Source organism: Lolium perenne, chromosome 4 (assembly GCF_019359855.2).
Source record: "Lolium perenne isolate Kyuss_39 chromosome 4, Kyuss_2.0, whole genome shotgun sequence".
Classification (NCBI taxonomy): Eukaryota; Viridiplantae; Streptophyta; class Magnoliopsida; order Poales; family Poaceae; genus Lolium; species Lolium perenne.
In genome coordinates, this window is record NC_067247.2 from 144,868,448 (window position 1) to 144,884,172 (window position 15,725).

At 47.1% G+C, this 15,725-nt stretch overlaps 1 protein-coding gene across 1 annotated transcript; it reads left to right on the forward strand.

Annotated features, from left to right (window-relative positions):
- The first annotated feature begins 11,622 nt into the window (after window positions 1–11,622).
- On the forward strand, window positions 11,623–12,329 carry LOC127348683 (uncharacterized). The gene is made up of 2 exons (XM_051374625.2): window positions 11,623–11,820; window positions 11,927–12,329. Exons 1-2 carry the CDS (start codon window positions 11,731–11,733, stop codon window positions 12,176–12,178), a joined length of 342 nt encoding a protein of 113 aa, XP_051230585.1. The 5' UTR covers window positions 11,623–11,730; the 3' UTR covers window positions 12,179–12,329.
- The last annotated feature ends 3,396 nt before the right edge of the window (window positions 12,330–15,725 follow it).

Consider the following 15,725-nt stretch of genomic DNA (forward strand, 5'->3'; position numbering starts at 1 on the left):
TCCCTCAACCTTCCTCAAAGTCCTCTTAGGAAAAGTGTTCGCCATTACGGCTGTATACAAAAGCAGAATATTAGTAGTGATAATGCATCATAATAGCTATAATAAAGAATTATCGCACTAAAATATATGGTTTTATTATTCTCATGTGAATAATCACCATATTTCTAGAGAATCCTTTACTATTTCTACTAGACTCCTACAGGTTTCTTCCCTATACTAGGTTTTTCCAACCTAAGGTCGCAACATTTGCTCTGATACCAGCTGCGGTGACCCAGCATACCACTGCATGTTGTAGTATACAAGTCGTTGATATGATCTTTGTGAAGGGACTTCTTCACAATTTGCCATATCCCTCAGAGTGGTACAACAGAAACATTGCAGGTCATAACACTCCATACTTTATTACAAACATTGTCTTAACAAGTTGGTATTCTCACAGGTCCTATGAGAACACCCTAAGATACTACTTAAGTACGATTAAAAACTCTTAACAAATATAAAGAGAGCTCAACAACTTATTTAGGTAAGTTCTACGTTGCTCGGCTCTATGATGCTAGGGTATGTCACTACTCCTCCACCTCCGTGTCATCTGGTCCGTAGACTATCCCATAGTCTACTCCTTCCACTCCGTCGGTAAGATCAGGTTCTTCGTAGACCAGCTCATAACTTCCTTCTGGTGCTCCATCGTTGCTGGCCTCCACTTCCGGATCACAGTCTAGCAAGGGTGTCGAAAGAAAGTGAGTGCAGGGGTACTCAGCAAGTTCTAAAAGAGTAAAAAGGTGTTTGATGCACTAGCTACGACCGTTGATCAGGAAATCGCAGGTCAATGCATGTTTTGAGATCATTTCTTCAAAAGGTTGCTTTTATTATGAAAACTATGCCCGTCAGTCTTCACAGGTTGATTAGAACTTCGTGGAGTTCCTTTCCTGCCGCGTTCGCAGTTCCCTTCCCGGAACAGGGAGTGACAGCCACAATTTGATACACTCTGCAGAGGTGCGTTACTTTTCCCACAAGAGATCTCACCCTTTTTGCCATCCGCAGGGACTTGCCCCCGTTCACACTTCCTTTGGTGTGAGGCCAGGTATAAAGATCCAAGCCCACACCGCCTTCTCCGCGACTGCAAACCCACCCTTTTGTCCAACCGTACACCCCCAGTAGACTTCTCCCGATAATACGACTTTACTCACGGTGTACTCCGGACAATCCTTCATAGATCGTAGAGCCATCATCACTAATGGATGGGGATTTAAAAGGCTATCCCAACCTACGGCAGTGCCTCCAACACCCCGCCGGCTCTACCAATCCGTTGGCGTGCAGAAGGGAAAAGATACAGCTGGCTTCCCCAGAGCCATTATAGATCTCATGGTCAACGCGATTTGTACGGCGCTAGAATCACTGGACGGCATTGGTAATTTAATCCTAGGGTGATATAACCCATGCAATGGAACCTCCACCATATCAACACATACCATGGTTCCATTGCCAACCACATAGTCATATTCATAGTTGGAAAGTAACATTTTATTTGCGATGCAGGAATGATAAGTATATAGCTTTGCATTAAAGTAATAGAAAATAATCAAGTTGACATGAGCAAGGGTGAACTTGCCTGTGGACTGCGAGATAGTGCAGTTCAATGCAGTTGATGGAACCTGGACCTCGGGTTCTGTATGAAGCATCATTGTCCGGTAAGGACAATGTTATAAAATCCAAATAATGCAATCATGGATGTATTATTTTATGTTAAATCCCTTTATCCCGCTGAGTTATAGCAATTTAGGGTTAAGTTAAGATTTATGCCTTTGGCAGTAACTTGCAATTGATTTAAAAGTATAAACCATTTTAATTCACACAAAGTACAACAATTCAAAGTAAAACTATTTTACTTGGTGATTCCCTTAATCATTCCAAAAATAATTTGAAATCATAGAGTTACCTCTATAATTTTTGGAATAAAAAGGAATATAGTATTTTTCTTGGAAAAATACCCTTTTTCAATAGAAATGACTTGGAATAGTAGAATTTCATTTTGAAATGTTTGAAAATAAGTATTTGAACTTAGGGATTTCTATTTTCGTGCCCTCGGTTCCTTAGTTGTGCTCAGTTTTCCCCAGCTCCTTAGTTTTTCCTCAGTTTTCCCCAAGACCTTGTCTGAAACCATCACAGATGCTGTAACGGCCGGTTGCCCGATGGTTGACCGTTATCTTCTGACTAGTGGGGCCACGTAGAGCCCGCAAAGACACGTCAGACCATCCATCTTTGTTTGACCGTAAGCATCGCTGTATCCCTGACCAAAACACGCACGAGTGGGGCTTCGGTATATCGAATGACAAGTGGGCCATGGCGCTGATACAAGGGGCAATACACGGGTAGGAATAGATTTTTAAACGGAGCTCTACAGCGATGGGACGGAGGAGGTGGCCTGCGGAGTGCCGAGATGAGATCGACGTCCACAAAGAACTGCATGAGGCGAGACCAGACGCATTAGATAGATATGAACTAGACGCGTTTAACCATGCAAAGAAGAGAAGAAATGGTCAATGACATCGACGACTACCTCAAAACTTTGACTGACCGTGTCCGACACGAACGCGAGCAATGTAGAGAAAACTAGTGTCTCTCCTTTCTGGCGTGTATAGATGGGTGCTAGAAGAGTGTGGTGGCGAAGGGAAAGACCTCGCGGTGGTCTGTGGCGTCCAACATAGCGGGGCGGCGTGGCCGTGCCCACATCGGCGTGGATGCATGTTCGGCATTGGCATCAGCATATATGTTCGGCATTGGCCTCGGTGGTATCTCTGGTGTGTCAGTGATCGAATGAGGGGACGGGATTGAGGGTGCATCCCGACGGTGACCAAGCAGTGGCGTCGAGCATAGCCGTTCTGACCATGCCGATATCGGCATCGGCAAAGTTTGGAGGCTGTGGTGCTCGAATCAAGGAGGGATTTGTTTCTTGTACGCCAAAAGTGATTTGAAACAAGTTTCGTGTTGAAGGTTAGGTAACGAAAGTTTGTAACTAAGCCCAAAATTATACTAGCGCCATGGTGAGGTTCTTTTTGATAGAGCTATACGGTTGGGCAAACTTTTTTGACACTTTTTAGATAGGGTTCCTTGTTGTTACACGTATGGCATCATGTATGGCAAATTTGGGATCATTTGGGGATGTTCGAAAAAATCACTTTGCTTAAACGCATGCCGTTTCGTCTCACTGAAACCAGCTTTTCTAACAAGGTGATTTATTCTACCTCCTCTAAATGACCTCAAATTTCATACAGCTGATCTTCTATAAATAGATAGATAGATTGTTTCGTTTTTATATTTTTCGAACTTTTTATTTCCCTTTATAATATCCAATTGATTTTCAGGTCAAAACCTCGAAAAATAGCATCATGTATGGCATCATTTTCGCCAGAAATTTCAAATTTTGTGAAACTTTCCCTTTTAGATATTCCTTGTTGTTATAGATATGGCATAATGTATGCCAAATTTGGTTAGGTCTCACTGAAACCAGCTTTTGTAACAAGTTAGGTTTTTTCGACCTTCTCAAAAGGGATTTTTTTCTACCTTCTCTAAATGACCTCAAAAATCATACAGACGATCTTCTATACAAAGATAGGTAGATTGTTTCGTTTTTACATTTTTTGAACTTTTATTTCCCTTTATAATACCCATTTGTTTTCAGGTCAAAACCTCGAAAGTTAACATAACTAGATGGTGAACCCTTCCAAACTTCAAATACAGAGATAGATAGATTGGTTCGTTTATCATTTTTACCGTGAATAGTAATGGCTACAAGAAATCGGTGATGGTCTATCATTTTTTGCGTGAAAAGTAATGGATACAACAAATCGGTGATGGTTTATCATTTTTTGCGTGAAAATTAATGGCTACAACAAATCGGTGATGGTTTATCATTTGGGATTTTCGTGAAAATTAATGGCTACAACAAATCGGTCACGGTTTATCATTTTTTGCGTGAAAATTTATGGCTACAACAAATCGGTGATGGTTTATCATTTTTTGCGTGAAAAGTAATGCCTAAAAGAGTTTATAATTTTTAGCGCGTGAAAATAAATACAGAAAACCGCCCTTTAGCATACTTAGAGAGTGGAAGGTAACCGCCGACAGAGAGAGAGAGAGGGGTTATCCTGCCCGTTAGATCATACGATCAACGGTCGGCGGGCACGATCCGCGTGACATGGGCTAGACCAATCAGGGCAATGTTGCACGTGTGAGAGAATTTGTGGAGGGAGAGGGCAAAACTGAGTAGTATCAAGAAACCAAGGGCACCTATGTAATAAACAGACTAAGGGATTCAAATATGAGATTTAAAAAATGGAAAATGCGTGTTTTGTAGAATAAAACCCATCTTGGCCTATCTCAAACTATTTGCAATACAAATATACATGAGTGTGAGAATTGTGGCCTCATTTAGACAAAGTATGTTTTGGGGAAAGCTGTTTTGGGAAGGGCTTATTGTGGAAAACCATGCACCTTCATAGCTACTAGGTGATTTGAGAAGGCCTTTGAGAAGTGGCAATTTGTGGTAAAACTTGATTTATCTATGACTTATCTATGTTTTGAGAACTGGCAATTTGTGGTGAAGACTCCATGAGTATGTGCCACTATTTTTCGGAATTTTTGCACATTAAATGACTCATTTAACTAGTTAATCCCATTTGTTGACTGTCTATTGACCAGCTACTTGAGGGTAAAACTGAGCATATTGCACTAGCCAGTATTAGCACTCAAGGGGAAAACTGAGCACACAAAAAATGCTAGTATAATGCTCGAGGTTATACCTGAGTATATCTAAATTTCCAGGGTTAGACTCGAGGACGCGTGTTGCGGTGCAGAAATGAAAGACGTGCAATATTTGACGCGTAGACGCCGGTCGCGGTGCAGAAGTCGAAGACGTGCAATCGTGGACGCGTGGCGCATTGCAGAAGTCCAAGACGTGCAGACGTGTAGCGGTGGACGCGTAGGACGCGGGTCGCATTAACCACCCCTTGCCTTTATAGACACGCCTCCTCCCACTATCTCTGTCACTCTCACTCGCCTACGCAACGCCGCCTCTCTCACGTCCCATCATCTTCTCCAAAGCAAAAAAACCCTCTCCCTCTCCCTCTCCTCTGCCGGCGAGATGGACAAGGAGAATGCCAATCCCATCGTCCACAGCGCCGTCGGCTCCAAGCGCGACGCCTCCCTCTTCGACGCCGTCCCCTCAACGGACGTCGCCGCCGTCCCCTCAACGGACGTCGCCGCCGCCTCCGCCGGTGCATCGGAGGCTGCTGCCGCCGGTCGCGGTCAGATCCCGCTGGGATGGGACCCCTACGAGCCGGTGCCGTACGTCCCGCCCCCGAACCGCTACGACACCTCCATAGAGGACCCATGGAACGAGGTAACTACGGTTTGCTTCCTTTTTTGTTCCCCATTCCTTTTTGAACCCTATTTGTGCTGGTGTAGATGGATCTGTGGATGGATGAGTATTGGGCTAATATTTGCGCCGATTTTATTCCATTTTGCTTTGATCCCTCCTTGATTTCGTTCAAGATTTGGGTTTCGGCCGTTCGGTTAATTTATGCAAGTAATAATGGGATCTCAATCAGTTAATTTATGCAAGTAATCATAGGATCTCAATCAGTTATTTTATGCACGAATCAAAAGATATCAACCGTTTAATTTTGCAAATAATCTGGAATGTGTTCAAGTTCAGATCTGGAATCTGTTTCTTTGCCTATGATGAATCGGTGGGCACAGATTTTTACAGGGAGGGTTCAGCGAACCATTTCTGTGTACAAATCTGTTGTGCATGAGCTTTGGTTCGCTTACACCGTCCCTGTAGACATATAATCGTGTCCACTCTAACTGAGGCTGCCTCTGTTTTTCCTAACTTTGTTATCATGCACGTTTGCAACTCATTCACTAATAAATTCCCGTTTGATATGGATCAGCTGTACGGCAGCGACGTCGGCAATGACGACGAGCACCATGACGTCAAGACTCGCCAAAGCCGCGGAGGCTGCAGGTCGGCTAGTATGTCTCCTACCTCGACGTCGCCAAGGGTGTCTACAGGTGCCCCTTCGCACTAGGAGGCTCGGCGGCACCGACTTCAGCTGCGTCCTCACGCATGCCGAGAACATCGGCCACAACAACCCCAAGGTCGGCGCGACGCAGCACCCCACCTCCTTCCGCGCCTAGCACTTGGCGCTCGGCATGCAGCTCCGCAGCATCCACCGGGTGGAGATCTCCGGCGGGCGCATGCCTCCGCTCAAGCCCAAGGCTCCCAAGGGGAGCAACAAGTGGAGGCATAGGCAGATGGGGTAGGCGGAGTCCTGGACGTGTGCTGCTGCTGCCTCCTCCATTTTGTTGTTGGGATCCCTTTGTTGTTAGCTAGGGATCCCTCGTTGTTATGTTGTTAGTATGATGGTGTCAGATCGCTGTGAAGAACCTCGAACCCTACTATGTTTGGCTGCTGAATGCAGCTTATTATCTATATTATCTATCCCTATTCTACTATATGACCTTGTGAATTTATCGTACATTCCCTGTAGATTTGCTTCTAGATTTAACTACATACATATGGACCAGATGGAGTACTAGATTGGGCTCCCTACTAGATTTGCTGCCATATTGGGAAAACAACCAGGGCCAAAAGGCACAAATAATAATTGAAGAAAGACAGAAATGCAAGCTTCTCTAGATTTGATACTAATTATGTGAAAAAGGCGAGAGAAGGAGGCGTAAAAGGTACTCTTAAAAGGGAAATGCCAATGGCCGAGAGAGACAAAACCAGCCTCCTGCTCACGTGCAACCAAACGCTATCTCGTCCTGTCCCACGCGGTCCCTTTCTACCAGCCCCACGCGACGCGGGCCCACACGACGCGGCCCCACACGTCAGCACGGAGCGGTCAACTTAACGGGAATCCTGCCGTCTGAGCTGCCTTCTGCGGGTTTCAAACAAGCACTTGGGGAAAACTGAGGAAAAACTAAGGAGCTGGGGAAAACTGAGCACAACTAAGGAACGGAGGGCACGAAAATAGAAATCCCTTGAACTTATCTGAGATTTTTCCTTGAATTTTAAATACAAGGAAATAATAGTTTAAAATTCCAAGTTATTATTTAAATTCTTAAAATTCATTATTTTGAATTTGTTTCATAAATTCCATTTCATATTTTATTCTTGTTAAGATTTATTTTTCATTCATTAATCCAATTTTTAATGGATTTTTAGAGTTGTATTTTATTTATTAAAAATTGGTAAAGTTCTGGCCTTTTCTTAATTATTAAAAGACAAAAATGCCCCCTGGCCCCTGTTGGGCCAGCCCATTTACCTAAAGCCCAGGGACAACCCATTAAGGCTTGTCCCTTATGGGTCGGTGGCGCTGAACGGCCCACCTCACTCACTCACTCGGCCCTCTCTCGCTCTTCGTCTCTAACCCTAGCCTCCTGCGACGCCCGTGGCGATGGCGTCGCCGCCATGGCCGCCGCCGCGCTCCGGCCAGCTCCGTGCTCCCCCGCCGTAGCCACCTACCAAATCAGAACCGCCGCGTGCAGATCTATCGATCTGTCCGCGTGGTTTTCCCCTTCTCTTCCTCTCCTGGCGAATCGCCTCCGTTCTGGATCTCATGGAGAATCACCTCGACGAACTCCGGCGAGCGCTCGTCCTCGCCGACGATGATTGTGCCCCTGAGGTTGACCTGGCGCAGGTGCTGCTCGCAGTACTCGTGCCGTCGCCTCAGGTGCATCTGCTACGGTGGTGTTGGGTTCGCCGGCGTAACGTCGGCGCCTACCCTAGATTTGCAGCTGTTAGGGCCGTGCGAGCACTGCCTCGCCATGCCCTAGCTTCTGCTTCCAGGCGCAAGTAAGTACTTCACCTCCTCCTTCTCTTCTGTGCGCCTCCCTTGCTACTGTTCTTCTTCCTCCTCATGCTCTGTTGCTCTTTGGTGATCCTGTGATCACACAGAGCTATGCCATAGCTGCTTAATCTTCCAGTGCTGCTATCTACTACAAGCTCATGGCCAAATTACCAGTTACTGGTACTGGCCAGTGTTGCTTTGCTTGCGATTCATGCTTTACTTGCTTCTCTGCTGCTCCTAGCATGCTCTGTACTTGCCATGCTCTGCTGTGCTTGCTTATGAGCTTGCTATGCCATGCTATACTTGATTATGGCTTGCTTGTGCTTACTGGCATATCATGCTTGCTTGTCTAGGTGTACTTGTGATGCATCAGTGACACTTGTGTGTGCCAGTGGTGCTTGTGATATGCTTCTGTGCATCCTATGCAAGCTAGTGATCCATTGGATCATTCTTTGCTTGTTGGCTAGCTTCCCTGTGTAGCTTGGCTTGATTTAATTGATCCATTTGATCAATTCAATGTCAGTGATGGCTCACTGATTAATTCTGTGGCTAAGTGATTCAATTTCCTTGTGATGCTGATGCTCAAGCATCACTATGTTGTTGCTTACTTGTGCTGTTGCTCATTCAAGCTACTGGACTTGCTCCAGTGGCTATGCTGCAGTGATTAAATTGTGTTGCCTTATATTATGCTTCTGTCAGTACTAAGCATGGATCTGTGATAAATTCATGCTTGTATTAATTAAGTTATGATGAACTGCTTATGCAGTTATGATTTAAATGACTTGCTTGCAAATGATTTGGCTATTCATGATTGTTTTTCAAGCAAATGAATCTGAATCCATTCTTGGATAATGATGTGCTATAGTTGGTTTTCTTTTAATTGGTGCTAAGTGTGATGTGACCTCAGTAGCCTTGCTACTGATTGGTTGCTCACCTATTTAGTTAGATCTTGTGGCTACTCAACCTTTGCTTGCATATTTGGGGATCATACTTAGATATGAATGCCAATATGCTTGCCTGATGAAAATCTAGGGTTTTCTGATGGTTCATAGCTTAGGGTTTACTGTGTAGTCTTTATTAGCTGCTAATCCTTGCAATTCATCTACTGGTGCTATCTGTGCATCTGATCTGGCTATTGTGTGCATCGGTGCATGTTTGCTAGATTCTGTGTACAAGATCTGTATGTAGATGCTTTCTATTTTTAGTAGCTTTTTGACTGGCAGTAATCCTTGGTGAAAACCAAGTGATGATCTACCCTATTGAGCATCTGCTCATTCCCATGCTTATATCATGCATATATGATGGATCAGATCCATTGGATCTGTCCAGGAACTTGGTATACCTTGTTCCAGCTCCTAGATTGAAATATTTGGTTGTTGCAGACTTGGGGTTTTTGTGCACAGCCCTTCACCTCCGGGGCCGGTTGAGCTTCTCAGGTCACCATGATTCCTGGGGCTAAGTGGTTGTGTTGGTTTCTGTTCTTGAGTATGAACTGGATGAACTGGTGCTGGTTCTTGCTTCACCCTTACCTGGTGATTTGCATATGTGGTCGACTGTCATGGTTCTAGGGGTTGTGTGCTATTTATATGGTCTCTACTTCTTCCTTGGCCATGACACACAAGCCTGGTTACTTTATGACTCACCCCTTGCATTGCCTTGCTGTTGCTTGGCTAGCAACAGCCTTCATATGGTGAAACTTGAGCCCCTGTGGCTTGCTCGGTGTTGGTCTGCCTATGCCTATCTTGTGCTGTCCAGAAATTTGGACAAGCACAAGTGTGCTGTGACAGTTTCACTGTCCAAACTGAATTTTGTGTTATTTCTGCTAACTGTCTAAACTGAACTTTGCTAACACTTGTATTCTGGTCTAGTATTTGCTCTTTGTTTTGCAGGTTTGAATTATGGCCAGAAGAGCATCCTCAAGCCACTTAGTTTAGGTTTAGTTTAGAATAAACTTGTAATTTTTCCTTTTCTTTTATTTCTGATTATTATGTCTCAATTCTTGTATCAAGAATATTGTAAAGACTTTGTAATTTGTGTTGTATATCAATAAAGCTCAAGTTTTGGTTTATGAGCTTTCGTATTATGTAATGTATATATTCTTGATTAAATATTGTATTTGATATTCACTTTGAAATTCAAAGTAATTTGAATTTATATATTGTTTTTGAATTTTGAATTCATTGTTTATATTGTGTGATGTTTATAGTTAAATGTTTAACACTTATCAAATGCAATCATTCCCCAAAGTAACAAGATACAAAAAGAGATCATGTCGAAATTTCCCTAACTCACATTGCCTAACCCTAAGTGCAAAAATGAGAGAGAACCTCGATCCCTCTTAGGTTTAGTTGCAATAAGGCGCGAAAATTTCCCCCGTTTTGCGATGAAATGCACATCCCATTTCTAAATCTACCCTTCGTTGTTCCTATGTTCTGGGTTATTACACATATCTATGATAACGGTGTTGCTCGCCATCAACAAGGCTTCAGTACGAGCAACACATGAACAACAAGTAAACAAGATACTGCCTAGATCGCAAGATTCGATCTAGGCAGCATAGCGCTTACCCGGGAGAAACCCTCGAAACAAGGGGTGGCGATGCGCCTAGATTGGTTTGTTGCGAACGTGATCGTCCTCCTTCTCAATAACCCTAGATACATATTTATAGTCCGTAGACTTTCTAACTTGGGAATAAACCCAACCGTGTACGAGCTAAACTCTATCTCTTAATTCTAACCGACACGTAACCTACTACAATTTACAGATACACGGGCAATCTAACCCAAACTCTTGTACAAGGCCGATTCATGAATATTTTCCGTGCATATTCTCCAAGCCCATCTCAATCACGGCCCACCTCCTGACTTGATTAAAATCTGGTGATAACAAAACCAAACTATAGCAAAACAATTGTTGTTTAACCACTTTTTTATAAGACTATTGTTTACTTTTTGTAATTTTTCTGTTGTAATAGTACATATATTTTGTAAGCGGAGTGAGAGATTTTGTTGCAATACTATGTATGAGACTCGAATCAGTCGTAGAGTGGCAATTTTGTCGTAAATATTGAAAAGGTCAGGCCCAAAGAAACATACATTTTCGGGTTAACTGGGGGATTAAGGACTGCGGGTTGAGTTTACAAAAACTAGGGAACAAAACGCAAAATTTGTATCACGGTTGATTCTGTACGTTGGATTGTGATCAGATGGCGCGGAGGGACGACCGATTTTTTTTCTCCATATCCCCAAAAAGAATTATGAAATGGAAGTAAATCATCGGTACAGGAAGACTTTGCCCGGCCCCACACGGACAATCGGGAGAGGATGGCGCGCAAATGCAGAAAAGTTTTTTTTTTTTTTTAGAATACGTTTGCAGAAAAGTTGGGAGTATCGCGAAGCAACTTACGGGCGAATCGGAGCTAGACGTGCGCCGCGCGCGCGTCGGTCACCGTCTACGCGGCCGCTACATTATCGCACGTCACGGCACACGAGGTGGTTAACCACCGGCCGGAACTCCCACGCCGCCCCTCCAGCAGTCGAGCGGCCGCCACGTGTTGACCCGTCACTGGTTACTTCAACACGTGAGCCATGCAGTGGCCGCCATGCCGGTCGACGACTCCGAGCCGGCGACAGCTTCGTCGCCTTCCGTCACACGCGTCCGCCACGTGCGCGCCGCGGGAGCCGACACGTCTGCACTTCGTGCTCATTTTCTCTTCCGACCGAAGGTATAAATAGAGAGCACGCGGGAAACTCGCTCCTCCGCTTCACCAAACGCGTACGGAAAGCTAAGCTTGAGCAGAACCGATCTAGTAAAGCCGCAGACATTCATACAGATTCATCCGCAGGAGCGAATGAACGAAAGCTGAGATTGCGCGATGAGGCCTGAAGCTGCAGGACCACGGAGGATGGCGTCCATGGAGCGGGAGCCCAAAGCGCTCTCCCTCGACGAGCTCAAGTACGCCAGGGTACGTACGCCAGACACCCATCGATCCTACGCACCTTTGCTTGACATGATCTTTCTCTCCCCCATCTCTAAATATTTCTCATGTACGTATCAACTTATATATGCAGGAGGCAGCGCTCTATGTCCTGAGAACGCACACCTCGGAGGACGCCGTCCGGATCTTCACCGATGGTCTCAAGCCGGTGCTCGGCGTCAGGAAGAACTCCATGGCCGCCGACTCCGAGGACGACGACGACGGCGACAACGGCTATGAAGACGATGACTTGTTTAATCCCGACGCGTTTGACGATGACAGTTTTCGCCACCAATATGGACGCACCGACGACGAGGAGCGAGACGTTGCTACCGCACCCTTCTAATTTAGATTAGTGGAACCACCTGCGAGTTATTAGCTTCATCTGTACATATAGATATTCTTAAACTAGTAGCTAAAGACAGATAATTTTTTGACTGAATTTTGTACACAAATATGGATTCTTTTTTCGCGAGATACACATCAATTCCATTTTACGCGGCATGTTCACCAGCCTTTCTCCTTTGAAATGCGTCAGAATGGAAATATGGAAAATATCATACCCATCTCATACAGTATTTTTCTTTTATCTTAGATTCGTCAACATTAATTAAAATTTAGATGTATAGTTGTCGACAAGCACCTACACCAACAGCAATAGCGACCCCATAGCTCTATGGGACGAGATTGGCCACAAAACGATCTAGCACAATTTAGAGCTTAGGGCATCTCCACCGGCGCGACGCAAACGGACGCTGAGCGACCATTTGTGTCCGCCGTGATCGGAAATGCGTCTGGGGCCTGTTCCAGCGGGGCGACGCAAAGTTACCGGACTGTCCGCGGAGACGCAAACCTGGCCCAAATATGCGCCAGGTTTGCGTCACGGCGGACGCGCAAAGTGTCCGCTCGCTTCCCCACCGGGCCCGCCTGGCAGCGGCACAACTGCTTCGTCTTCCGCGGTATTACTTCTGGGCGGCGCGCTGCAGCCTTTGCAGGGGCCGCGTTAATGGCGTGCCTCGGCTTCCGCGAGCATGCGCAGCTAGTAGGCGTTGCACTGGCAGACCATTGAAGGCGAGATGGCGTCGGAGCCTTAAAGGGACGCTGTCGGCGCCCATTTCCCCGACCAAAACCATTGGCAAAATCCCACAGTAGCCACCACACCGACGCCATGGGGAAGAAATGCTGGCCGTTCTGGAAGACGAAGAACGACCAGGAGGCTAGCGGCTCGCGTTCCGGCAAGAAAGCACAGGTCGGCCGGTACGTACGCGTTGACCTCGCTCGGCAGCTATGGGAGGAAAACCGGCCGGTACCATGGCCGGACGCGAACTTGCCGGGAGGGGGCTGGTACCTGAACTCCCGGCGCGTGCCGGTCCCCCCCGTGCCGCGCTCGGGCCGACAGCGGCGCGACGAGGTGCGGCGCCGCCGCGCGGTGTTGCCGCCGGATCTGCGGGAGGATCCGGCGTACGCGCTAAACTCCTACAACTGGATTTCCTTCGGGGCGTGGGAGTTCGACGCGCGGCGCCGCGCTGCCTACCTCGCTGACGTAGACTACTTCAAGCGCGAGATCGCCGCCGAAGAAGAAGAGAACGACCACGAGGACGCGGACGAGGACGGCGACGAGGACGAGGACGGCGACGTGACCATGCCGCAGTACGACCACGACAACGGCGGACCGGCGTGGGATCCGGAGAACCAGCCGCCGGACATTTCAGAGGAGGAGGCCATTGCCATGGCACTCGCCAACAGCGAGCAGGACGAGCTCAACGAGCTCGCTTTGTGGGATGGGCTCGCAATCCAGCTCCGCGAGTCAGCGCTCGCGCAGGGGAGGCCGGCGACTCCTCCGGCCACGCCGACGCGTTCCAACGTCCGTGCTCCGCCTGCTGCTCCAGCGTGGGATCCCTGGCCACAGCCTCCTGCCCGTGCGGCGGTACCTCCTCCACCGCCGGCGTACGCGCTTCCATGGCCGACGCCGCAGCTGATTGACCTCGCCAGCGACGACGACCAGTAGACATCGCCTATTTTAGCACCCCTTTCTGGCTTTTTTATGTCCTTTTTATTATCATGTAAATTATGGCGTATGAATGAAAAAAAAATTATGCGTCGTGTCGCTGGAGCCACTCCCCGACGCAAATGGACACCCGGACACTTTCGACCATTTCGCCCGACGCAAACGGACACGACGCGTCCGTTTGGACGTCCGAAATGCGTCGCGCCGCTGGAGATGCCCTTAGTAGAAAAAATAGCCCAGCTTCCCCACGTGCGTGGGGGAGCCGGCACCTCCACCACATAAGATTTTGCGCGTGGGACACCTGATATTCGCACACGTCCAGTCTCCCTCCCGATCCGCCTCGTACCCTGTTGGATCATCATCGCCGCCATCACAGTCGCCTTCCGCACCTGCCTCCTACTCATCCACCCAATCATTGCCAACGACGTCACCGCCATCTCTGACAAACTCCTATTGTGGTTCCGTCGTGGTTGGGTTGGAACAGCCGACGGCGTCGCCGTTTCCTCCATGGCCTAAAGGGAACCGTCTTACGATGCCATCGAGCCTCTGCCTCTTTTGCCTCGGCGAGCATACGCAATCATTCTGCTCTTCTGCGGTGTCCCTCATCGACCCCCCGACTCACCAGCACAACAACGACAGATGGGAGCATCATTTGTTCGCCCCGCCCACCAGTGGCGGAGCGTGGCCAGCAACCAAGGAAGGGCCGACGTGTAAGATAGTACTGTACAAAGCTAGGACTGAAGCATATATGGGCCAATATAGTAAGTGTGCCTAGCAAGGAGCACGAATACTAAGATTTGATGTCCCAAATACACTGCTAAACGAGAAGTTTAATTTTAAAAGACTGGGCCAGCGCCCGGTATGGCCTCCAAGAGGCTCCGCCCTGCCGCCCACAACGTCTTCAGCGTTTTGCCGAAGTGGACATGCATACGATAGAAGTTAGCCCACACCGAGGCCCAGCAGGTGCCCCTGGGGGGTGCGGGGGGCTTCGCCCCCCGCGGTACGGATCGTTGCCACCGTCTATATATATTCTCTGTAAGCCGCCGCTAGGGTTTTGTCGCATCATTGTACACCCACGGCGTTTGTAAACACCACCGAAATAGTGAAGTTTTGCTGGCTGGCGCCCGTGGTTTTTCCCTTGTGTGTTGCAAGGGTTTTCCACGTTAAAATCTCGTGTCCCCTGCAGTGTTTTATTTTTCGTTCTTCGTTTATTGTGCATCTCGATTTTAACAAGTGGTATCAGAGCCCGTGTTCTTTGGATCTAGGATTTACGAGATGTCGTCACTGAAGTTCGATCTACCGCAGCTGGACTACACCACGAGATTTGCTTTGTGGCAAGTGAAGATGATGGCGATTCTCCCCCAATCTTCAGATCTGGATGAAGCGATCGATGCTTTCGGCGAGAAAGCGAAGGATACCTGGACCGATGCGGAGAAGCGGAAAGACCGTAAGGCTTTATCGTTGATTCAACTCCATCTGTCCAATAATATTCTGCAGGAAGTGCTACAGGAGAAAACCACCGCCGAGTTATGGGTTAAACTAGAGGAGATCTGTTTGTCCAAGGATCTCACGGGCAGATTGCACGTGAAGATGAAGCTGTTCTCGCATAAGTTGCAAGAGGGAGGTTCGGTAATGAATCACCTATCTTCCTGGAAAGAGATTGTTTCTGATTTGCAGTCTATAGAAGTTAAGTATGAGGATGAGGATTTAGGTCTTCTTCTTTTATGCTCGCTGCCTAATTCTTTCAGTAATTTTCGTGACACCATATTATTGAGCCGCGACAAACTAACTCTCACGGAAGTTTATGATGCTCTCCAACAAAAGGAGAAAATGAAATCTATGGTGCAGGCTGAAAGTTCGTCCTCCAAGTCGGAGGCATTAGAGG

What these genes read in the sequence shown, in the direction of transcription:
- LOC127348683 (XM_051374625.2), top strand. Translation starts at nt 11,731, where the DNA reads ATGAGGCCTGAAGCTGCAGGACCACGGAGGATGGCGTCCATGGAGCGG. An exon ending in ACGAGCTCAAGTACGCCAGG is followed by an intron (nt 11,821 to 11,926) that starts GTACGTACGCCA and finishes TTATATATGCAG; the next exon opens with GAGGCAGCGCTCTATGTCCT.